Source organism: Netta rufina (assembly GCF_964035555.1).
Source record: "Netta rufina genome assembly, chromosome: 17".
In the NCBI taxonomy this organism is placed as follows: Eukaryota; Metazoa; Chordata; class Aves; order Anseriformes; family Anatidae; genus Netta; species Netta rufina.
The window spans coordinates 12,174,491-12,196,914 of NC_140141.1; the positions used below are offsets into that span (position 1 = coordinate 12,174,491).

The window sequence follows — 22,424 nt, forward strand, 5'->3', positions numbered from 1 at the left end:
GGCAGGGATGGCCGGCGGGGGCCCGCAGCTGCTCCCTGACCCCTCCTCTCGCACCGCAGGGCATGCCCATCCAGCTCCACGCACCCTACAGCTCCGAGCATGCGAAGGTCCCCGTCGGCTCCATCACCATGGGCCTGCCCCTGACGATGGATCCCAAGAAACTGGGTAAGAAATCGGGAGGCGAGGGATGTCTCGCAGGGCACGGCAAGGAAGTGCAGAGGGTGCAGGTGTGATCCGAGGATGACAGCAGTTGTCTTTGGGGAAAGCAGAGACAGGGAGCTAAATATATGCAGTGTAGGAAAGGGACAACTCAGGCAGGGATGCTTCCCAGCCTATAAATACCCTCTGGCTAATAATGTGATGGAAGGAAGGAAACATATTGCCACTCCCCAGGCTGGTGGGATAAAGAGTAAATGGCCTGAAGTGAACAAGGAAAGTGTTCAGCCTGCAGATTTGAAAAAAAAATCTTAATATCATAAGGAGCTGGGCAAAGGACTGGGTCTGGATGGGGAATGTGGCTGCCAGCCCTGCACTGTGACCCCACAAGGAGGGATGGGATCAGTGCGTGCTCCTGGGCAGCACCTGCCAGCCCCTGCTGCTTGCAGCGGTGCTGGAGGAGGCCCTTTGCCAGCCGTGGGTTTTGCAGGGAGGCTTCCAAGTCCTCCTGCTGGGCTCCCCACCAAAGACCTGGCTGTTGGTCCAGCCAGTCCCCACTCCTGCCTCTGCCAGGCACAAGAGCTGGTGCCAGGCGGGGCTGAGACGTGATCCTGGTGGCCCAGGACACGGGAGGTGCCAGCTGGAGGCTGTCGGAGGCCACGCTGATCTGTGCTTCGTGTTTTCCAGTGCCTTTTCCTGGAGTAAAGCAGGAACAACTTTCTCCTAGAAGCCAGGCCAGCCAGCCGGAAAGTCTGGTGATGCAGCCGTCCCAGGAGGGCTCCATCCTGCGGGGTGAGCGTGCGGCCGTGCCCCAGTGTGGGAGGGCAGGGGGGATGCGTGCTGCCCTGGGAAGGTCTGGGTGGATTTGGGGGTTTCTGCCCAGCCAGAGGGGTCTCTTTGCCCCTTTTCTCCAGCTGCTCAGATTGCCAGAGCGGTGGCAGGTAGGTCTGTGCAGCATCTCCAACGGGACACCAAGACATTTCTAGCCACAGCCCTGCATCAGGGCTTGGGCTTTGATCCTGGCAGGGGTTTTGTGTGCACGGGGCACCCCACAATCTGTTGCTTAGGACAGCAAAGCAAGACCAGTTAAATGCCATCGACTGGTTTTCAGTGTTGGGGCTGCAGCTGGGCAGGGACCACATTTCATTTAGTCTAGTCTTCCCATTTTTCCTTAGAGAATGAGTATCGATGTGTTGTTTTTAAGTGATTTAGGTAATTCTGCTTTGTGAAATCCCCAAGCTTACTGCAGGCAGAGGCAGGGTGTGCAGTGGATCGGCTCCAGCCAGATAACACACAGCAGAGCTCACACCACCCTGAGCTCCATCTCTCTGGAGATGTGCTCCGACCACATCAGCAGAGGCTGCGGCAGGCTGTGCTTTCTCTCAGGCCCATAAATCTGCCTGGCCCCTCCACAAAGGCAGCAGGGAGGTGATAGCTTCAGAAGAATTGTTTGCACCTCCCAGCCCCAGGGCTGGGTCCCTTGGGGGCCAGGATGGGAAGAATTGTGCAAGGCTCTGGATTTAAGGCTGACATCTCCTGGTGGGCTTCCTCTCGGGTCCCTCAGCTCGCCAGAGGTTGGGTTGAATCCTGCTGGCTTAGCCATCAGCATTCTTGGCCCCGCAGGCGTTGTGCTGAGCAGCAAATGCAGCCTCCAACCCGCTGCCTTTGTGTCCTGCAGGTACTTCCCTCGGCTCTGCCTCAGGAGGGAGCATCACCAAGGGGACACCCACATCCAGGCCCCCTCCAGAGTCGCCCATCACGTACCGAGGCTCCATCACGCACGTAAGTCCCTTGTCTCCGTCGGGCTTTGCTTTTCCTGGCTGCTAGTCACTGAAGCTTGGGGTGCCGGTGTTTGTGGGTGCGCTGAGCACATGGCACGGGGCTGAGCCACCTGCAGCAGCACAGAGCCCTCGCAAACAGCCTCAGTTCAGCTTGGCACGAGCCCCATCCCATCTGCAGGAGAGCAGAGCCTGGCGAGCAGCAATGCAAAGCATCGCAGCGTGTCTGAGCTCCCCCTTTGCTTTCAGTAGCTGTCAGGAGCACGGGCGAAAGCAGCTTTAAATGGCTCTGGGAAAATAATCCTGGCAGGGCAAGCAAGCAGCGAGGAGGAGGAGAGGGGTGGAAGGCCCTGTCTGGGCAGAGGAGAGGAGGAGGCTGCGAGGGGCACGTCAGGTAATGAGGTCTGCCAGTGCTGAGCGCGCTGTGCTGGGGGTCCTGCCCAAAGGCTCTGTGGAGCAGGAAGCTGCATTGGCCTTAATCTCCACCATCCATCTTCAGAAGAGCAGCTGGCAAGCGGGCGATAGTTTTTTGCCGTGTGAGTTATTGCTCATCTGGTAACGGAGCAGAGAGCATAAAGAAAAAAAATCACCTGTTTCCCTTGGGGATTTTATCTGGCCGTCATTCAGGTATTCAAAGCCACTCGTGCTGAGATTTTTGCCTGCTTCATTCAAAGAGGGTGACCGTGTTCCCTTCGGCCCTGGGGACCTGAACCTAAATCCTGGCTCAGAGCAAAAGCTTCTCCTGCCAGGTGCCCTGCATCCAGCAGCTGCCAGGAGTGGATGCTTGACGACTGCAAATAACCCCGTGGAGCAAACGCATCCCCTCGTGTGCCCCTGCAGCAGCTGTGGGAAGCCACGGATGGGCACGAAGGGTCCTGAGCCCCACGTGCCAGAATTCGGAAATAAGAGCAGTTTGTACGATGCTGTACATCAGCTATTTAATCCGTCTGGATTCCCTTGGCTGGGGAATTAAGGTCCCAAGGCCAGAGCAGGCTGCCCCTTGCTCCTGGCGTTCCCATCCCTCCTGCTGCCTGGCACCGGCTGGCCTGGCAGCCTGCATCCCTCTGCTCCCGCAGCAGCTCCCGGTGCCGGGGCTGATATTTGATCTCGGATTAGTCAGCCAGTGTGCAGGAGGCAGATCTTGAATATATGCTCTGTGCTCTGAAGCCATCTGTCATCACTTGCTTTCAAATCCCCTCTGAGCACGTCCGCGGAAGGAAGACGACTTTACCTGGGGCTGGGAGAGCCGGCACCGGGCGCACCGGGAGCACCAGCAGTCAGGGCCCTGATCCCACACATGGGCACATCCCGGCAGCTGTAGGGGGGATTTTAGGGGCTGGTGGCCCTCAGACAGCTTGGTACAGAGCAGAGGCATCTCCAGGGTGGGGTGGGAGAAGAGTGTGCAGAATCTCAAACGCCAGCACAGGTGGGTTTTGCTCCCCAGGGCTCCTTGTGGGCATCAGTCCTGGGAGTCGGTGGGGTTAGGTTGAGCAGGGGGGTGTCAGCCAGGAGCAGGGCTCTGACAGCACCGCCCTGCATCCCCTACAATGGGCAGGGAGGGACATCATCCCCCGGTGTCTGTTCCCACTCAGCACCGAGCAGGCAGTGATGGCAGAGCAACGTTAATCAGCAGCGACATCCTCAAGGACATCCAGCTCTGGGTATTTTGAAGGGGAGTCAGGGAGGGCAGGTGCTTGTGAACCACGTTCCTGTGTGCCCCTGGGGAAACAGAGGTTTGTGCTCATGCGAGTTTGTGTGAGGAGCCTATTTTTGTTGGAGAGCCCAACGGCAGGCATCGCTCCCCCACCTGCCCTGCCTCGGTGGGATGTCTCGCAGCTCGCAGTGCTGGGCCTGGAGAGCAAAACCCAGTGCTTGCCAGCCCTGCCCCACACCTGTGGGATGGCAACAAGCCGGGTAGCTTGCTCCAAAACACACAGCAAAGAACACAGCTGCTGCTTTAGAGGCCCAGGGTCGTGGCTGCCCCAAGGTGAGGACCACGGCACCGACACCAGCACCCAGCCAGAGCCGGGCTGGCCCCGGCACCTCGCCCCTTTCAGCCTGGTGCCTGCCGTCCCCGCGCTGCCCTCACCCCCACCTCTTCCCAGCAGCCTTCCCCAGCTCACGTACCTTCTTACCGCTCGCCGTTATTGTCCTCATCAATAATTAAGCTGCAGGTTTCTCGCTGCTGGCTGTGTCAGGAAGCGGAGGCCGGGCGCGCTCTCCTCCGCTCGGCTCCCCCGGCGGAACAGAGTGTTCCTGTGTGCGAGCGCGCCTGCTTGCTTAATTGCTTGTGACACTGTTAAATATGGATCTTGGTGGCTTTCCAAGGGCACCCCGGCAGAAGTGCTGTACAAAGGAACCATTACCAGGATAATCGGAGAAGACAGCCCCAGCAGAGCGGAGAAAGTGAGGGAGGATGCCCTGCCCAAAGGACATGTCATATACGAGGGGAAGAAGGGCCACGTGCTGTCCTACGACGGTAAGTCGGAACCCGCTGCCTTTCAGGCAGGTGCTGTGGTGCTCGGGTGTCGGGAGGTATTTGGGGCAAGGCTGGCCACATGCGATGGGATGACCTCGCAGGTTCACTTCCAGCGTGGGTTCTCTCCCCCCCTGCAGCTGGGTTTCCCTTTGTCCTGTGCCATCATCTCACCTTGGAGGCGGTGCTGCTGGCACACAGGGACGCGGGGCGGGATGCCCGTGGGACATGCCACACCGTGAGAGGGTCCCCAGGGTCTTGGGCCAAGGTGGAGCCCAAAGAACCTACAAGATGGAGGCAAATCAGATAGTTTGCCATAAATATTTATCATGATATCAGGATTTCTATTCATGGGCATCATGCAGGTTTCCAGACGTGGAAACTGCAACCTCCTGGGGACTGCAGTGCTGTGCCTCAGTTTCCCCATGGCACAGGGGAGCTTGTGGCTCCCTGATCATCATGAGCCTGGTGTGGGGCACTTGGTGTGTCCTTCCTGCATGGCCTGGGTGGCACGCAGCCCCGACCCGCACAGGGCTGAGGAAGAAGCAGCACTGTGGGTGTGAGCACGTTCAGCTGGCTGAGATGGAAGCGACCTCGCTCACGGAGCTGTCTGCGTGCAGGGTTGTGGCTGGGGCTCCTGTGCCTCCGGCTGCTGGCATCTTGTCCCGTGTCTCAGGAAGGACGGCGCTGGTGCAGTGTGGCACGGATTGAACTGCATTAAAAATTGGGAATGAGTCAGCCCCTGGCTCCTCCAGCTCCAGCACGGGACAGAGTCTGGGTGCCTTATTTGTCACCAAGACTACGTTACGCTATCCTGTGAGTCCTCTAAAGCACCCGTAGCCATTGGATGGGGCAAGGCCAGTCCCTCACCCAGCAAGGAACCTCTCTGGGTGATGCATTTGCCTGTTCCCAGCTACCCAGAGGTGCAGAGCCATGAAGGACCAGCCCGGAGACCCCTCTACACAGCCAGTGACACTTGTTAACCAACGTTACCCCCAGCCAGCCGGAGAGCAGTGCAGCAGCAGGACTGCCAAAGCAAACGTGGGCAGGTGGCTGCAAGGAGCCTGAGGACCGGGATGCTCTCAGGAGGCTCTGGGAAGACCCGAAAGCTGTGCTGCAGCCTGCACCCCTGCTGTACGGGAGCGCTGCCTCGGTACATGCCAAAGCTGCCTCGCTGCGTTAGCGGCATCAGCACGCAGCCACCAGCTGTTCCTCCCGCCTCTGCGCCTGCTCAGCAGATAGCAGCGCTGGCCATAAAAGCCTGACTGCAAGCCCCGGTGGCTTCCATTAGAGATAAGCAGATGTTCATCTCCAGTGAAGCTGGAAACGACTCCTCCGTGCTCGCCTCTCGCTCTGCGCCGGGCCAGGCACGGCAGGGCTGCAGCTGCCCCTGGCGCGGTGCCTGGCTCCTCCTCGCCCGGGGCTGGCATTGGGAAGAGCCGAGCTACGGGCACCGCAACCCCGCAGCCCCTCATCCTCCGGGGCCTCTCATCCCTGAGGGCTCGGTGTAAAAACAGCCAGATGCTGGAGTCCTGGCACGCCGACAGCCATCCAGCAGGGATGCGTCACCTCTCCTCTGAGTCAAACTTAGGGAGACGAGCAAAGCGCAGAGCCTGATGCTGGTGGCACTCGCCTCCTTCAGCAGGTATTGCTGCCATCGGCTGCTGTGCTCGCACGCCTGCGGGCTGCATCCCCCCCCGGGGGCAGAGGGGGTCTGGGAGCAGCCCTGCAGGGCCAGGAGCTGGTTTCACCACTGGTGAAACAGCATTTGGTGACACAAATTTAGGTCATGCCATGGGGAAGGCTCGCGAGGTGCCACCTCCCTGCGGGGACCTGTGGGGACAGGGCTCTGCCTCCTGCTCCCCTCGTGGCTGCCGCCTCGTCCCGCACCCGCCCGTGTTTGCTGTCAACTCTCGCCCAGATAAGAAGTGTCACCGCAGGAGACTTGTGTCTGCGCGCCCTTTGGGACACTTGGCAGGACTGGTCCCAGCGAGGACGCAGGAAGTGTTTCGGGACTTGTTTGTGCAACGAGCTATTTTAATCTCCTCTGCCCGGGTTTGGAGTCAAATGAGGATGGGCACAAACGTGGTGCCACCAGGGCGGGGATGGGGGAGGCTGCTGGGTTGTGAGGGCTGCCCTGGCCCCTGGGTCCCAAGCCATGCACCAAGAGGGGATCCCACACGGGGCAGAGCTGGGACCCAAAGTTGGTCCCATTGCATGCACTGCCCTGCGCCTCCCATAGCCAGGGTGGCCAGAATAGGAGGTCGCAGCCCTCTTGGGGACAGGTGTGGGTCTGCAGAGCCACAAGCAGGTGATCCTTTAGGTGCTGGGAACATCAACGAGACCTTTGAGGCTGGGTCGAGGACATCACACCCTCCCAATTTCTGCTTTGGACTTGGCTGCTGCAAAAGGGGAGCTGAGCTCCCTGACGCCCAGCCATCGCCTCTCATCCTACCCCTTGTGGGGGACACGGAGGAGGAATTAATTCCTTCCCCTTCACAGCAGCCTTTTCCATGCTCCATAGCATTTATCACATCCTGAGTAATCTCGTCTGCTCCTGCAGCCCAGCCAGCCCCGCTGCCTCTCCTTCCCCCCTGCAGCCTGGCAAGGCTTCAGAGCCTGAAGCCAAAGAGTTAAAAGGGGAAAAGAAAAAAAAAAAAAAAAAGGAAAATGAAATTGTTGGTGATTATGAATTTTGGCAAGCAGAAAAAAAAATTGCAAATTCTTTAGTGTCATGAGGGTGCTTAAAATAAAAGAGCTGTAATGAGACGAGATCCTGTAGCATGTGCGAGCTGAATTGTGCTAGATTGGTTATTCTCATTCCGCATATGATTGCTGAGGGCTTCTGCAAGGCAAGGGACGTGTTTTTGGAGTGATTTGCTTTCTGTTTAGTCTCTCTCCTCCCTTGTGCCCTCCCCCTGCTCCCCCGCAGCACAAAGGGTGCCCGGGGCCGTGTTCCCTTCCGCACAGGGACTTCTGCAACAGATGTGCCTTGATGACAGGGTGTGGGAGCGTCGCCCCTCGTCTGCCGCAAGGTGCTTGGCTCCTTTCTGAGCGTCACCCCCGGATTTTTCCCCTTGAATGACATTGAAGTGAAGGCTCAGAGCCCGATCTACCTCTCGCTTCCCTGCACGCAGCCCCAAACCCTTTCTGGATCGAGTGGATGCTGATGGCGGAAAGCACCAGTGGGTGTGAAGTTGTGATAATCCCATTTTATTAATGACTGGCTTTTCAAAGGGCAACTTTTATTCCCAATCGTCCGCGATGGAATTAACGTTTTTAACTTCTCCTCCGTTTTCCTAATTGTATAACCACATTCTCTGCCCATGAAGAGGAGGATCGGGGCACCAGCGATCCTTGGCAGGCGCGGCCAGGCCAGAGATAATGGGCAGAGGCATTCCTCTCCCCGAGCCAACATCCTCTCGCTCAGTGCTCGTTACATAAACACGAGGCATTCAGCTGGATCACAACCGGCCTGTGAGATTCACAGCTCGCTGCACCCGATGGAGGAAATTGGGCTCAGCGGATGGGTTCGGTGGGGCGGGCACGGAGGCAAGGCAGCGGCTTTCCAGGTCACCGGCGGGCTGTGCTGGCAAACCCAGCGCTCGGGGATGGCGTGATGCTGCCCGCCGCAGGGAGACGAGGGCTCAAGCTCCACTTTGCAGAAAAATCTGGTCCGAGTTTGGTTGAGGACGTGGTCTGTGGCCTGCAGTCACGCCAGTGCTTGCTCCATCGCTCCGGCTCGGACCCGTGGGACTTCTCGCCGTCTCTCGTGTGCGCTCATTGCTGCTTCAAAGGATTTCTCTGCTTTGCCTCTCCCCTCTTGCCTGTTTTTCTCACCCAGGGAGTGTCTCAGCAAATATTAAGACTGGACAAGATCCCAAACAGTAGGTGTCTAATAAAAATCAAAACAACAACAACAAAAAAAAAAACCTCCCCAGCACTGCAGGGCTGAGTTCAGTGGAACTGCAGCTGCTGACACCAGGGCTGTGCCGGCTCCGAGCTGTCCCGCTGCCTACGTCTGGCCCACGCAGGGCGGGAGGGAGCGGGACACGACAGGGCGGCTGCTCCTACCCAGGCAGGAGGCACAGATCTGGAATCTGAGCAGGCAGGGAGGGGAGAAGACACCAGCTGAATTTCTTGGAAGCCAACCTCATGCGACGTTTCTTGCGGTGCCGAGCGGTGGCCGGTGCTCAGATGGGATCTGACCTTTTGGTAGCGCAGACAGACAGTAGTAAACACCCTCCTGCATTAATGCCAGCTTTCTGTGCTCCTCATGTTGCTTCTTGGTGTTCCTTTCCCCAGGTGGGGTGGCTGCTTCTCAGTGTCCCAAAGAAGACAGCAGGAGCTCAGGAGCTTCGCATGAGACCACGGGAACCAAGCGGACCTACGACATGATGGAGGGGAGGATCAGCCGGGGCTTGTCAGCCCGCGATCCGCTGTCTGCCAGCATTGAAGGTGGGTCTGGGGGAACCTTTTTACCCATGCTGTGTCAGCAGTGACCTGCAGAGACCCCATCTGGTGTCCTGTCTACACGATGTGCCTTCCCACACCTGTGTTTTGGCAACGGTTAGCTGGGATCCCATGGCACGTCCCAACAGGACAGCATCTGACAGGCATGGTAGGACTAGGGACACAGGCTGGCCTCTGCTTTTGGCTTCTGCCCTGGTAAACCAGTTCCAGGACTACAAAAAAGGAAGCACGTTTAAAAAAGAGAAATCAAGTCATTTAGAAACTGTTGGTATTTTTTTTCTCCCCGGAGCCCTGGTAACACCGTCACTGTGCGTTCTTTTTTAAATGAACTTCTGTGTCACAACCCAGCTTTCCCCCTTGGATCTCTCCTAGGTCTCATGGGTCGAGCGATCCCTCCAGACCGACACAGTCCCCATAACCTAAAGGAGCAGCACCACATCCGCGGCTCAATTACACAAGGTAATGCCTGCAGGCAGGACAAGGCGGTGGCCAGAAGTAACATGGGGAAGTGTCTCACACGCGTGGCCCCTTGTCCTTATCGTCAGGTTAGAGCAGGAGGAACACAAGATGGACACGTTGGGGTCCAGCTGCAGATCTGCTCTGTGCTCAGACAAGCTGTTAGTCTTGCTCAGCTTCCACCACCCTAAGCTCTCACCGAGTCAGGGGTAAAAATCCCAGTGACTCGCACAAGGGCAGGCTGAAAGTAGTGCAAACTGGGTCCAGAAATTGATGGTAATGGGAGGGGGTCCTGTTGGGTTAACAATGTAGTTGCATGTGTGCTCAGCCCTTGAGTTACATGCATTAACTGGAGGCCCCTGGTGCTGAGCATCCCCACAGGGACTGGGAGCCCAGTGCGTGGCTGGGGACTCACCCTCTGCTTTGTCTGCCCGGGGGCTGCAGGAATACCTCGGTCCTACGTGGAGGCCCATGAGGACTACCTCAGAAGAGAAGCCAAACAGCTCAAGAGGGAAAACACTCCGCCACGGGACTTATCTGATAGCTACAAGGTCAGGTCTCACGAGGGCCTTACTCCCCTGAAAATGAAGCCAGCCCATGAAGGGTTGGTGGCCACGGTGAAAGAAGCGGGAAGGTCAATCCATGAGATTCCCCGGGAGGAGCTGAGGCGGACCCCAGACATCTCCCTGACGAGGCCTCTGAAGGAAGGCTCCATCACGCAGGTATGGGCTCGCTCCTACCCAGCCTGCTGCCCTTGCAGGGTATGCTCCCAACAGGAGAGAAGAGAGTTGCAAACTCTTTGGGGTTGCAAACTCTTTGGGGTTGCAAACTGCTCAGTATTTAGGCTCTGTTTGGGTATGAGTTCCCCTTTTCCATCCTCAAGCAGATAAATACAAAACCTCCGTGCTCCCTGACATGTGAGGAAGGCAGTGCTCTGTCCACGCACACTGGAGTAGCCTCATTTGGCTCACGTTCAAGGCCAGAGGCGACTCGGTGCCCTCGGCAGCTGTGACTGGGTGTGCATAGCCTTGGTCTCCTCGCTTTATGGGCAAGAGTCAACCCAGCGAGGCCAGTATTTCGGATGAAGCATTGCATGCTGTCTCCTGTCGGGCTGCAAATATTTGGAGGGTTCCCATGGCACCTCGCAGGCCTACCTCATTTCGCAGCGTGTGTAGGAGCGAGGCGTGATGGGCACAGCCAGCCCTCGGCAGTGACTCATCTTCGTCTTGTTGTAGCACAACACGACATGCAGAGCGGGCACCCCACCCTGCCCGTTTCGGTGCTGTTCTCTCCGCTGTGCTGATGGCTGCTGCCATTTCACCACGTAAACTGGTGTCACTGGTGTACCGACCCACCAAACTGGGAAGCACAAGCCCCGTTGAAGCTGGGTGGGGTGGAGTCGCTGCGTCCCCTTCTGCTCTGTGCCCCTTTGACCTCTCGCCTGCCTTGTGTCTGTCCGCAGGGTACCCCGCTGAAGTACGACAGCGGCTCTTCTTCGTCGAGTACCAAAAAGCACGACGTGAGGTCCATCATCGGCAGTCCCGGGAGGACTTTTCACTCTGTCCACTCTCTGGACGTCATACAAGACGCGAGGAACCTGGAGAGAGCTTACGAAGAGAGCCTGAAAAACAGGCCGAGCCCAGTGACAAACTCGGGCGGATCGATCGCCAGAGGGGCCCCCGTGATTGTGCCTGAGCCGGGAAAACCCCACCAAAGTGCCCTCGCCTACGAGGACCACCAGGCAGGGCACAGCACGGCGTTCAGCAGCCACTTGCACAGAGGGTCTCCGGTCTCCACGAGGGAATCCACGCCACGGCAGCATGAAGGTACTTGTCAGCCTTTTACTGGATGCTGAGGTTTGCAGCAAGGTGCACGGGAAGTGGCTGCTGACCCCACCTGTTCCCTGCAGGTGCCCGTCCAACCTGCTCTCCTGTTCTCCCCAGCTGGGGCTGACTCACGGGAGCTGGGGCATGCCTGCGCCGGGGTAGCTGAAAGGAGACTTTGGTGAAGCTGATGCTGTGTAGAAAGTGTCTTCCCTGTCCCGGAGTTGTCCCTGAGCAGCCTTGTTTCTAAAGGAAATCACGTTGTTATTTCTGAAGGAAATAACAGTGCTCAGTGCGCTGGGCAGGGGGATTTTCATCCTTTCACCAATCTGGTGTTTGTTTGCCTGCCTTGTGTGTTTATCCATCACCTTGGCACCCAAGCACCTCACCGCCAGGTACACATAATCCTCCTGAGCTGGTAGATCCGGGCAGTTTGGCTGGCTGCTGGGGTCTGCTGCCTACCCAGCCTGTTTGGGGGGGGTCTGCCTGCTCCCCTTGGTTCCAGTCATCTCCGGGGCTCCCAGGGGCCAAACACATGCTCAGGTCTGGTGATCTGGTGAGACCCACTCGGATCTAGAGCCCAGGAAGTCCTCTGGTGTTATGGCACACCCGTGGGCAGTGCAGAACCCAGTCCCTAGGACACCTTGTCATCTCTCCTGCTAGCTACAGGGAGCTGCAGCAGCCCGGGGCACCGCTCTCCTCCAGCTCTGCGGCAGCGTTCTCGGGAGGTTCGCATCTCCCACCTGCAAACCCTTGTCCTACACCAAGAGTCTCATGATTTGGGGGCGTGCGGCACAAGGCACTGCAGGCTGCCAAAAACCAGGGCCAGGACACGGCTCCCCCAAGAGGACCGTGAGATGGGGCTGCAGAGGGCAGAGCTCTCCAAAAACCCACCAGCATCGCTCGTGGCCAGCTGGGCACACCGGGAAGTCTCCGTGGTCAGCAAATCCCATTGCTGCAGCCTTTTTCTAGCTGTTTTTCTAGCTAGGTCAGTGCTGCTGGGGAAGCCTTCAGCTGCTTTGCGGCGCTCTGAGATTTGCACATATGGTGAGGATGGCGCGGGGGAGGCAGCACCCAGGCTGTGGGGAGGGATCCCAAGGGGAAAATCAGCGTTCCTGTAAAGCGCCAGCAGCAAAGTAGGTTTCTGCCCGTCTGGAGATCACGGGGTTTGGGAACGCAGGAGATCTGCAGGAGTGGGGCCCTACAAGGAGGAGTCGTAGATCGGAGCTGGAGTGCAACTTCCCACGCCAGCTAGATTTTCCTCCTGCCCTTGCAGGAGGTTTGATTTATTCGTGGCCACACCAAGACACTGAGGTTTGTGAGAGGGGCAGGCGTGGCGGTGCGCCCGGCCTGTGCTGTAGCTGTGGTTATTTCCAAGTCCCCACCAGCGGGGCTGGATCCAGCACACGGAGTCAGGCAGGGATGGCTCAGTGCTCTCCAAGCCAGGGCTTGGACAGACATCACAGTCCAGGTCCCTGCCCCTCTGCAGGGACAGGGCTTTTGTGCATGTGTTTGGCTGATGGGGAGGGTCAGGCTGGCTCCGTCTCTTTCTGAATGGCTCCGGGCTCGTTTCTGTGCAATTTGGTGCAAGAGGAGCATGTTCACGCTGCTTTGGGGTGGCTCTGTCAGCTGCTGTCCCCAGCCTGTTAGGAACACCATGAAATGGTGCCCTTTGTCCCAGGTGGGGCGAGAAGTGCCACCAATGCCCAGTGCAGGTTGGAAGAGCCGAGGGAAGGCCCTGACATTGATCCAACCTCCCTCCGGGTGTTGGGAAAGAGCTGACAGCTCCAGAGGGCAGCTGGTGCTTGAACCCTCTGAACCACGTTTCATCACCATGGCCGGGAGTTTCTGGGGTCCCCGGCTCTGCCCGGCAGCCCTAACCTCTTCCTTGCTGGTGTGCCAAGGAGCACGGCAGCCAGGCTCCAACACGGGGTGCTGGTGCAGGGCAGGATGAGCCTGCAGGCTGCACGGTGTGCGTGTAGTGGGATGGATGAATAGGAAAGTGCTGGTGTCCTCCTTGTGCAAATGCTGCACGGACAGCCATGCCCAGGGGACATACACAGCCCTGCCAGTAGCACAGGGCTGCCCCAGGTCTTGCATGACCCCATTCTTGGTGCTGTTGTAGCAAAGATGGGTTAGCCCAGAGTGTTGCACCTTGTACCTGTGCCCTGTCCCGCTCCTCTGCTCGTGGGAGGTGGAAGGTGAGAGCAGGATGTCAAAGGGAGAGGTCCGGATGGGCTCGGTTGGGCACAGGCAGTGAAGGGTGGGAGCCCCTTTCCATTTCTCATGGGGCACACACGGGAGGGTTTAGGACGGGCTTCTCCTCCTAAACCCTCCTGTGGCTCGGTGTAATGCATCCTGGCAATGCAGCAAGGAGGGAAGGGTCCCTTGAGTTCAGGAGCCGTGGGCGTCCCTTGAGGAAACACTTGGCAGGGGGTACCCCGCGGGGACGTGGCTTGGCCGTGGTGCTCAGTCTCTGACTCATTTCCTTCTGCTCGCTGCAGGGAGCATCACTGCCGGGAAGCCGGTGTCCCAGGACCGAAAGATCACCCCCACGTCAAGAGAGCTCACCAACTCCAAGTCGCCGCACGCCCCCGTGCCCGACCACCACCACCCCATCTCCCCGTATGAGCACTTGCTCCGTGGCGTGAGCGGGGTCGACCTGTACCGAGGACACATCCCGCTGGCTTTCGATCCCGCCGCCATCCCAAGGGGAATCCAACTGGAAGCAGGTACCTTCAATGGGTGTTGCTTTGGGATCGTTTTTTCCTCGTCGTGCTCCAAAACCTGAGGTTGCACCAGGCCAAAGCACGGCCTGCTGCCTCCCAAAAACCCATGAGTGGGGAAAACCGCTTCATTTCTCCCTCCTCTTCTCTCCCAGCTGCTGCTTACTACCTGCCGAGGCACCTGGCCCCCAGCCCCACGTACCCCCACCTCTACCCCCCGTACCTCATCCGGGGGTACCCGGACACGGCCGCCATGGAGAACCGCCAGACCATCATCAACGACTACATCACGTCCCAGCAGATGCACCACAACGCCGCGGCCACGGCCATGGCGCAGCGGGCGGACATGCTGCGTGGCTTGTCGCCCCGGGAGCCCTCGCTCGCCCTCAACTATGCAGCAGGTCCTTGTGAATCCATCCTGGGGGTTTCGGGGGGGGGTCCCACCTTTTGGGAGCTGTGTCTGGGGTCAAGCAGCAGCGGCTCGGTGTCACCCTGACGGCCCTCTCACTGCTCTCTTCCCAGGAATCATCGACCTGTCCCAAGTGCCGCACCTGCCTGTCCTCGTGCCCCCCACCCCCGGCACCTCCGCCACCTCCATGGACCGCATCACCTACATCCCCGGCCCCCCCCAGACCTTCAGCAGCCGACACAGCAGCTCCCCGCTCTCCCCAGGTAATGCTGCAGCTTGCTTTTCCCGTTGGGTAGGACTTCCTTAAACAATTCAGGGCCGTGAGCTCGGTGTGCTGGTGCAGAGCCCAAATCCATTCCCGCTCGGGGACCAGCGCTCCGGCTCCCTCTCACCAGCTCCTCTGATTCTGCTTGTTGTGAGCTCCGTTGCTTTTCCTCCTTTTCCCCCAAAGTGGCAGCTAGCAAACAGCTTTGTGGAAGGTCACATCCTGGAGACGGCGCCAGGACAGCTATTGCGTGATCTGCCCGGGCTTTGTCGTGCTGGTCACCCCGGGCTGTCCTGCTCCAGGTGACCTTGGATGGAGCCGTTCGTTATCTGCTCTGCAGACACAGCGATGTGAAGGGCAGGCTGTGTTCCCCCGCGGGGAATCGCACTGTCTGCAGCCCTTTCACTGCCTTTCTGTTGGGTTTCAGGAGGCCCCACGCACTTGACCAAACAGTCAGGATCGTCGGTGTCTGAGCGGGAACGGGATCGGGAGCGTGAACGTGAGAGGGAGCGTGAAAAATCCATCCTGGTATCCACCACAGTGGAGCATGCACCCATCTGGAGACCCGGTAGGCTGGGGAGGAGCCCGGCTCCACATCCCGGGGCCCTTGCTGGGTGCGGGTAGGGTTGGGACTCCGAAACAAGGGGCTGAAGCCTTTGCTTGTATTTGCCCCCAGGTACAGAGCAGTCCAGCAGCCGTTCCTCCTCGCACTCTCACAGCCACCAGCACTCTCCCGTCTCGCCCCGCACCCATGAGACCATCCAGCAGCGCCCCAGCGTGCTCCACAACACCAACATGAAGATCATCTCCTCGGAGACCCCCACCCCTTCCGTCCTGCGGTACGTCCCCACGCCACGCTCCCTGCCCCTTGCCCGGACTCCTTCCAAGGGCAGATGTAGTGGCTAATTAATGAGCACCACGCAGGCACTCAGAGATGCCGCAAGGGTTGTTTGGACCTTGTGGTTTAGTGGAGGACTTGTTAGTGTTGGACTAGGTGATGTTGGAAGTCTCTTCCAACCTCAATGATTCTGTGATTCTGTGATTCAGTCTCAGCGGGAGCAGGACTGGGGCTAACAGGGAAGTTGTGATGGGGAGGGATGGGTTTTGGTACGCAGTGTCTTTGCTTCACCTGGTGGCTTTTACTGCTACCAGGAAAGAAAGCAAGATGTGTCCAAGCACAGGTATCACTGCTTTTGCTGAAAGCTTCCTGGTTGTGGCTTTATGAAGGTGTATGGGCTTGTCCCATGTTTTTTTTTTTCCCTCTGGTCAACCATCCAGACCACAGCAAATACCCCGTGGACCATTATTTTGGCAGGCAGCTGGGTGGCAGAGGTTTCATCCGAGCCTGCTCCAGCATGGGCCAACTCTGTGCTCAGAGCAGCTTCGAGTACCTCAGCCAGGCAGGGCTAACACCTGGGCTAAACGCTTGGGCTCTGCCAGCTGCTTAACAGCACTCCCCTTTCACCACATGCTCATCTTTTCTTCATCCTCTTGTCGCCTTCCAGCTCCTCATCCACCACTACCACGTCGCCGATCCGCTCCGCGGGCTTCCCCTCGGCCTCCGCCCTGCGCTCCTCCATCGGCGCGGTGGACGGCTACGCAGCCATGATGGACCCGGCCGTCCTGCAGAAAGAGGCCTCGAGGGCGCGGGAAGGCAAGGCCGAGCGATCCCAGCCTGACAACAACGTGTTCACCTCAAAGCTGCCCAGCGGGGCCGCCCTCGAACAGTCGCCTTCGCCTATTAAAGCCATGGAGTCGAGGCCTTTACCCGCCTCCGGGCCCGGTTCTTCTCATCACTATAGCAGAGGACAGGGGAAAAGCCAGCAGCACCACCACCCTCTGGACCAGCAGCACGCAGCCTCAGGCCCCGAGCAGCACAGTAGAGAAAAGAGTCAAAGTAAACCCTTTTCAATGCAGGAACAGGAGCTCCGAGCACTCGGTAAGACCACCACGACAGCGGCCAACTTCATAGATGTGATTATCATGCGCCAAATTTCTTGCGATAAGGGGCAGCGAGAAAGAGGCTCGCTAAGTAACGACTCCACTAGCGATGGTAAGAAATTGGAGGGGAGGGGCGAGACAGCTGTGGCCTGAGACTGATTTGATTTCGTTATTTTGTATTTTGAGTTGCACGTTTTGGCTATTGGCTTTGTCAGCTCCCCGAGTGTGCTTGTCCCGCTCCCTCCCAGTTGTTACGTTATTCCAGTCTTTATTTGTGTGTGTCTCAGGGATCTTCCCTTCTCCCACACTCTCTTAGTTTTTTTTTTCCATTGCCAAGCCCTGTTTTGCAAATGTTGTTCAGTTCCTGGTACTGCTTTTTACAGACAATAGCAATTTGCTAATTCCGATTTCCCCATAATTAGCAATTCCCAGGCAGTCTGTACGAAACAGTTGCGGGTAATAAATCCAAGGGGCTAAGATGAGAACTGGGTGCGTGAGCGTGACAGGGCTGCTGGCCACCCGACACGTACGGCCCCACTCGTGGCTGTGCCATCCCCTGCAGGATCCTCGTGGGCTCAGGGGCTGCAGCAGGGGCGGCACGAGAGGGAAAGGTGCAGAGAGCTGCCATTTCGGGGGTCGTTCCCCCAGCAGATCGCAGGAACCACTGGCTGCAATCCCACGTAGGACACAAAAGCAACAGGAGGAGTTTCTCCGGATGGCAATGGGCTGGACTCAAGGAGGAGTCGATTTGTGATGGGGCAAACCTTCCCCCAGAGCACCCATCTGGGCTCCCAGCAGCAGGCAGCACACGGGGGCAGGGGGAGGCCTCTTCTTCACGTTGGAGCATCCACCAGGGCCTGTTGGCCACCAGAAGGCTTCAGGAGGGTCGTGGGGGTGAGGGTGGCTCCCCCCAGCACGTGCCCATGCCAGAGCAGCACAGTCCAAGCTGCTCCCTCTGGGGCAGGCAGGGGCAGTGGGGCAGTGGGGCAGAGCACACCCCGGGCACCGGGGCCTCCCGGCAGCACCGCGGGTCCCCTGCCAGCTCAGCCTGCAATGGGGCAGCTTCTAGGAATTGAGCAGAAGGAGGTAGAAGGTCTGTGGAGGCAGAAGTCGTGTTACCAAACCCGCTGAGCTGGCAGGAGGCAGCGGGTGCCTCCTCCTGGTCCCCTGGGGCCTTTGCCCCTGGTGGCTGGAAGCATGACCCGGCTGTGCCTCAGGTTCCTCCCTCTCTTGGAGGATAATGTTCGTCTTTCATTCCAGCTCTGCATGTTTTGATGGAGTTTGTGTCTGTGCACTGGGTTTAAAAGGCAGAGAAAGGTCAAGGAGCCTTCTTGCCCCTGCAGCAGGGAAGCCTGCTGTGTTCGCAGGAGGATCCTCACACCACGCTCCATTTTCAAGTCCTTGCTGTTGGCATCATCGGGGCTTTTTTTGAGATCTGTGCAGCCCCAGGGGACCATACATTCAGCCAGACCTGCCAGGCCTCTCCTGGTCTCTTTTCTGCCCCCTTTGCTGCCTGTACGACTGCCCACCAGCGACCACGGCCGCAGCACCAGGATTTAACGCCCTTCTCCCTTTCCCCAGGCTTCCACGGTGGCTACAGCCCTGAGCGGATCGAAGCGGTGAGTCCCGTCAGCTCGCCCAGCCTGTCCCACGAGAAAGGGGCCAAGCTGCTGCAGGATGCGGACAAGGGGCACGGGGAGCACGACCCGAGGCAGAAGCAGCAAGGTGAGGGCAGGGATCGGTGGTGTTCGGCATGAGCCTGAGGCTGGCATGGTGGGCTTGGTGCCCCGGTGCCGTACCAGGATGGTGTTCGGCCATCGAGGAGGGGGACACGGGTGGCACCTGGCTCCAGCTCTGCTCTTTGTGCCTCCTCCAGCCTCGCTGAAGGCCTCAGCCCCCGAAGCAGCCCACCTGCAGCACCTCCGGCAGCCCGACGGCCCCCAGTGCCAGCCCCTGCAGTCCAGCCAGAGCGTCAAGGGCATGAACCAGCGGGTGGTCACGCTGGCCCAGCACATCAGTGTAATTCACCTGGTTTTCTCCTTCCTCTGGGGTGCACGGGGAGGAGGGAAGGGCCACATCCAGAGCCGATGTGAAATGCATCTGGTGGGGAGGGCTGGGCGTGATGCTGGAGACCTCAGCACTGCTGGCCTAGGGCTGGAGAGAGCAGGGTGCATTGGGCACGGTCGTGCCACGTCCTTGCATCAAAAATAAAGCCCCTCACAAGAGCTACTGCTGGCAGGAGGCAGAAATTACAACCCTGCAAGAACAAAACCTGCCTCATTCCTTCCTGCTTGCCCTTAGTTATGTCCTGCAAAACAAGAAGTAGAGACCAGTTCTTCTTCTGACTCAGTGGTTTCTTCTAGGAGGTCATCACCCAGGACTACACGCGCCATCACCCTCAGCAGCTCAACTCCCACATCCAGACCCCGGTGTACTCCTTCCCTGGGGCCGCGTGCCCCGTGCTGGACCTGCGTCGCACCCCCAGCGAGGCTTACCTGCAGCAGCAGGAGCACGCAGCAGCCTCCAGGATCTCCCCACAGAACGAAGGAGGCAAGAGGTGAGCTTAGGGAATGAAGCCACAGTGGATCTGCCAAGCCACGGTGCAAACCCTGCCTCAAGTGGCAGGGTTTTTTTTTTTGCCCTGTGGTGCCTCTCTTGCCATACCTGTAGTTCTAGAGGTGCTTTCTAGACCCCATTAGAGTCTGTTTGTGATCCCTTCACAGTTGTTCAGGTGGGAAGGGACCTCTTGAGATCCTCCAGTCCAACCACCTGCTCAGGCAGGGGCGGATGGAGCCAGTTGTGCAGGGGCCAGTTGGGTTTTGAGCATCTCCACTGCTGGAGACCTCACAACCTCCCTGTGCAACCTGTACCAGTGCTCGAGCACCCTACAGTAAAATAAATAAATAAATAAATTGTTACCTTGCATTGAGGTAGAATTTGATGTGTTTTGGTTTGTGCCTGTGGCCTCTTGCCCTGTCACTGTCCTCAGTCTCTGGCACTGAGCTTTCAGACCACGGATGGTGCAAAAAAAAACAAGAGAGAAGCGTGTTTACCATTGGTTCAGAGTTAATTTTCTCTTCATCAGTCTTAGTGAATCAGAGGCTCATTAGACACATGCCATGTCTCAACTCTAATTGCCCATTTAAAGCAACACCTTTATTTCTTTTAAAGTCACTTCTAAATCACGCAGACAGCAGCATGAGGAAAGTCTGGTTGCTGTTGTGCTGAGTTGGAAAAAATGGGAATCTTTGCCTGGGAATCCGAGAAGGGGGTCTGTGCTCCCACCCTCAGTCCAGCGGTTCAGTGAGACCCAGATGTGTCCAGGGAACAGGGAGGTCTCCAGACCTGTGGTTCCTTGTCATTGTGTGATTGTTTCCCCAGCTCTGCATGGTCTTAGAATTGGATTCGTAACATTAGGGGAGAAGGCCCAGCCCTGGCCACCCAGAGATGAAAAAAAAAAAAAAATGAGAAAGAAACCACAGAAAGAGCAAAGACGTAAATTCCCAGAACTGGCCGTGAGGAATTCCTCACGGACTCGACCCTGGCTGCCTCCCAGGCACCGGCTGCACTTGGAGGGCTGCATCCATCCCCTCCGGGCTGCCTCCGAAGGGATCGGGATGCGCCGTGCACCAGGGGGACGCTGGGGCTGAGCCAGAAGGTGCCAGGGCTGCCCCCTCGCATCTCCTGGGATATTTGGGGCAGCTGCTGGCTGGCCTGCTGCCTGGAAATGTGGGCCACAGCTCAGCCCTGCTCCGCACGCCTGTGGTTCAAAACATGCCCGGGGCTGCGCTGCTCCAAGGGGCTCGTGTCAAAAGGCGGCGTGAGCCCGCAAGGGTGGGGAAGGCTTGGCTCTTCTCCCCGCAGTACAGCAAGCTATTTTAGTCCTTCCCCCCAGCCCCGTGCGGAGACAGAGGATGTTGCAATAAACCGATTGCATCTCCCCAGGTCCCCGGAGCAGAGCAAAGCCTCAGCCGGCAGCGGGCCGGACAACTGTATCGAGCCCGTCTCTCCACCAGACGGCGTGGGAGAACCGGAGCACGCCAAGAGCGCCACGTACCCGATCCTGTACCGCGAGGGCGAGCAGATGGACCAGAGGTACCACAGGGCATGGGGATGGTGGTGACAGCCTGGGGATGTGCCCAGCTCCCTGCTCGCCTGGACCAGGAGGACAGCCAGCCTTTGCCTTGCCTTAAGACACAGCCCCGTACCTCTTCGCTTGGGGCTCTCCCCTCCTCACAGCTCCCATGATCTAGCAGCAGGGACCAGCTGGCTACTGAAACCTTTCCGAGGAGCTGGCCTCCATGCTCATCCTCCTCCTAGACATACAACCACAATTTTGGCCCAGTGCTCTGCACTAAAGCCCAGCCACGTCCTGTCCCCCTTTGTTGCTTTATCCCAGCAGTCCCCCTGCGTCCCCCCAAATCTCCTCCCCTGAACGCCTTCGCCAGTCCCAGCTGAAACGTCTCACTGTAGAAATTGTCTCCCTGAGTGTTGGGCTGAGCAAGAGATCTGCTGGTAGGGAGCTGAGCTTTAGGTCTGAGAAGGGCACTTAGTTGGGCTTGCTCATTGCCAGGTGGGAAATACTCAGGCAGATTTTCTCTTGCATCCAAAAGCAGAGTCACATCCCAGATCCTTACACACCTGTAAGGGTGCTGCAGCTCTGTGCAGTACATTCATGGTAGGGACAGGGAGAAAGGTTGGAAATCCCAAATATCTCGGGAGCCCCAGGCTGATTAGGAAGAGTTGCCCTAAAGGAGGAGGCCTCACGAGGTGGGACTTTGTGACTCTGGCCTTGCAGAGGTTGCTGATGGCTTTTTGCTTTGCAGGATGGGGTCCAAGTCCCCAGGAAACAACACGCAGCCTCCAGCGTTCTTCAGCAAGCTGACGGAGAGCAACTCTGCCATGGTGAAGTCCAAGAAACAGGAGATCATCAAGAAGCTCAGCACGACCAACAAAAATGAGACGGAGTACAGTAAGGACATGTGGGGAGCGTATATGGGGGCACTAGGGGGAAAGCTTTGAGGACACGTTAAACAAGGGAGATTTGGGAACGGGTGCTGCTGCGTTACAGGCTGGGAGCTCCCAAAACCATCCCATGCTTTTTTGGGCAGTGCAAGTGCCAAATGCTTTTTAGGTTGAGCCTCCCCAGCCCTGCTGGTGCCAGCAGTGGCGGTGTGCATCTGGGAGGTTTCCCAGCCGCACATCTCCCTGCTGTGGAGCTGTCAGTCTCACCCGTGTGGCAGTGTCAGATAACCTCCAGAGGAAGGAAATAATGAGCTGAGCATGGAGGAGACTTAAGAACAATTGATATTTTAATGAATGGCCAGCCAAGCTGAATCCTCCCTCCTTGAGATGCATCTCCCCCAACCGTTACTTTAATCCTTACATCAATATTGGTATAGCTCTGTAAAACTAACCAGGCTGGCTTATATTAGAAATTCAGCCCATTCATTCATTAACCACTAATAGAGTAGATAGGATCATAATTTAATTTAGCCCAGCATTATACAGTCAATACTAATTCAATTTGAATCCATCTTACAACAGCTGCATTGGATAAGAGCGACCAAGCTGTCTCGTCTCCTGGATGATGTTACCATGAGCCAACAGCATTGTTATGCCCCTTTGGGGACGTGTGGCTGAACCCTGTGACCTTCCACACATTTCCTTATCAAGGGAAAATATACAGAAATAGGAAACACCTCTCATTTGATGAGGATTTCTGTTATTCTAAGGAAAGCGATATCCAAGCCAAACAGCTCAGCTAAAAGGGAAAATATTGATTTAACGTTCCTTCTCCTCCTCCTTGCCCTTCCCACTGCCCAGACCTGCTCCCTGGATGTGGGGATGTGAGCCTTTGGAAATCCCATAGGCAGGAGAGGCTTTAACTTCACAGAGCTCGTAATCCGCAGGGCCAGAGG

The 22,424-nt window shown here is 57.8% G+C and overlaps 1 protein-coding gene across 14 annotated transcripts in view; it reads left to right on the forward strand.

Moving 5' to 3' along the window:
* NCOR2 (nuclear receptor corepressor 2) overlaps positions 1–22,424 on the forward strand; it is a 221,957-nt gene that overhangs the window by 193,789 nt on the left and 5,744 nt on the right. For all 14 annotated transcript variants that reach the window (XM_084297100.1, XM_084297101.1, XM_084297103.1 and 11 more), the window contains 19 exons: positions 60–165; positions 844–948; positions 1,835–1,938; positions 4,263–4,413; positions 8,716–8,868; positions 9,256–9,342; positions 9,784–10,061; positions 10,802–11,165; positions 13,667–13,894; positions 14,044–14,289; positions 14,411–14,560; positions 14,990–15,130; positions 15,239–15,401; positions 16,068–16,501; positions 18,085–18,228; positions 18,380–18,522; positions 18,867–19,060; positions 20,449–20,598; positions 21,330–21,475. In XM_084297100.1, the coding sequence (XP_084153226.1) occupies positions 60–165; positions 844–948; positions 1,835–1,938; positions 4,263–4,413; positions 8,716–8,868; positions 9,256–9,342; positions 9,784–10,061; positions 10,802–11,165; positions 13,667–13,894; positions 14,044–14,289; positions 14,411–14,560; positions 14,990–15,130; positions 15,239–15,401; positions 16,068–16,501; positions 18,085–18,228; positions 18,380–18,522; positions 18,867–19,060; positions 20,449–20,598; positions 21,330–21,475 (3,487 nt within the window). The remainder of the gene's footprint in view (positions 1–59; positions 166–843; positions 949–1,834; positions 1,939–4,262; positions 4,414–8,715; positions 8,869–9,255; positions 9,343–9,783; positions 10,062–10,801; positions 11,166–13,666; positions 13,895–14,043; positions 14,290–14,410; positions 14,561–14,989; positions 15,131–15,238; positions 15,402–16,067; positions 16,502–18,084; positions 18,229–18,379; positions 18,523–18,866; positions 19,061–20,448; positions 20,599–21,329; positions 21,476–22,424) is intronic.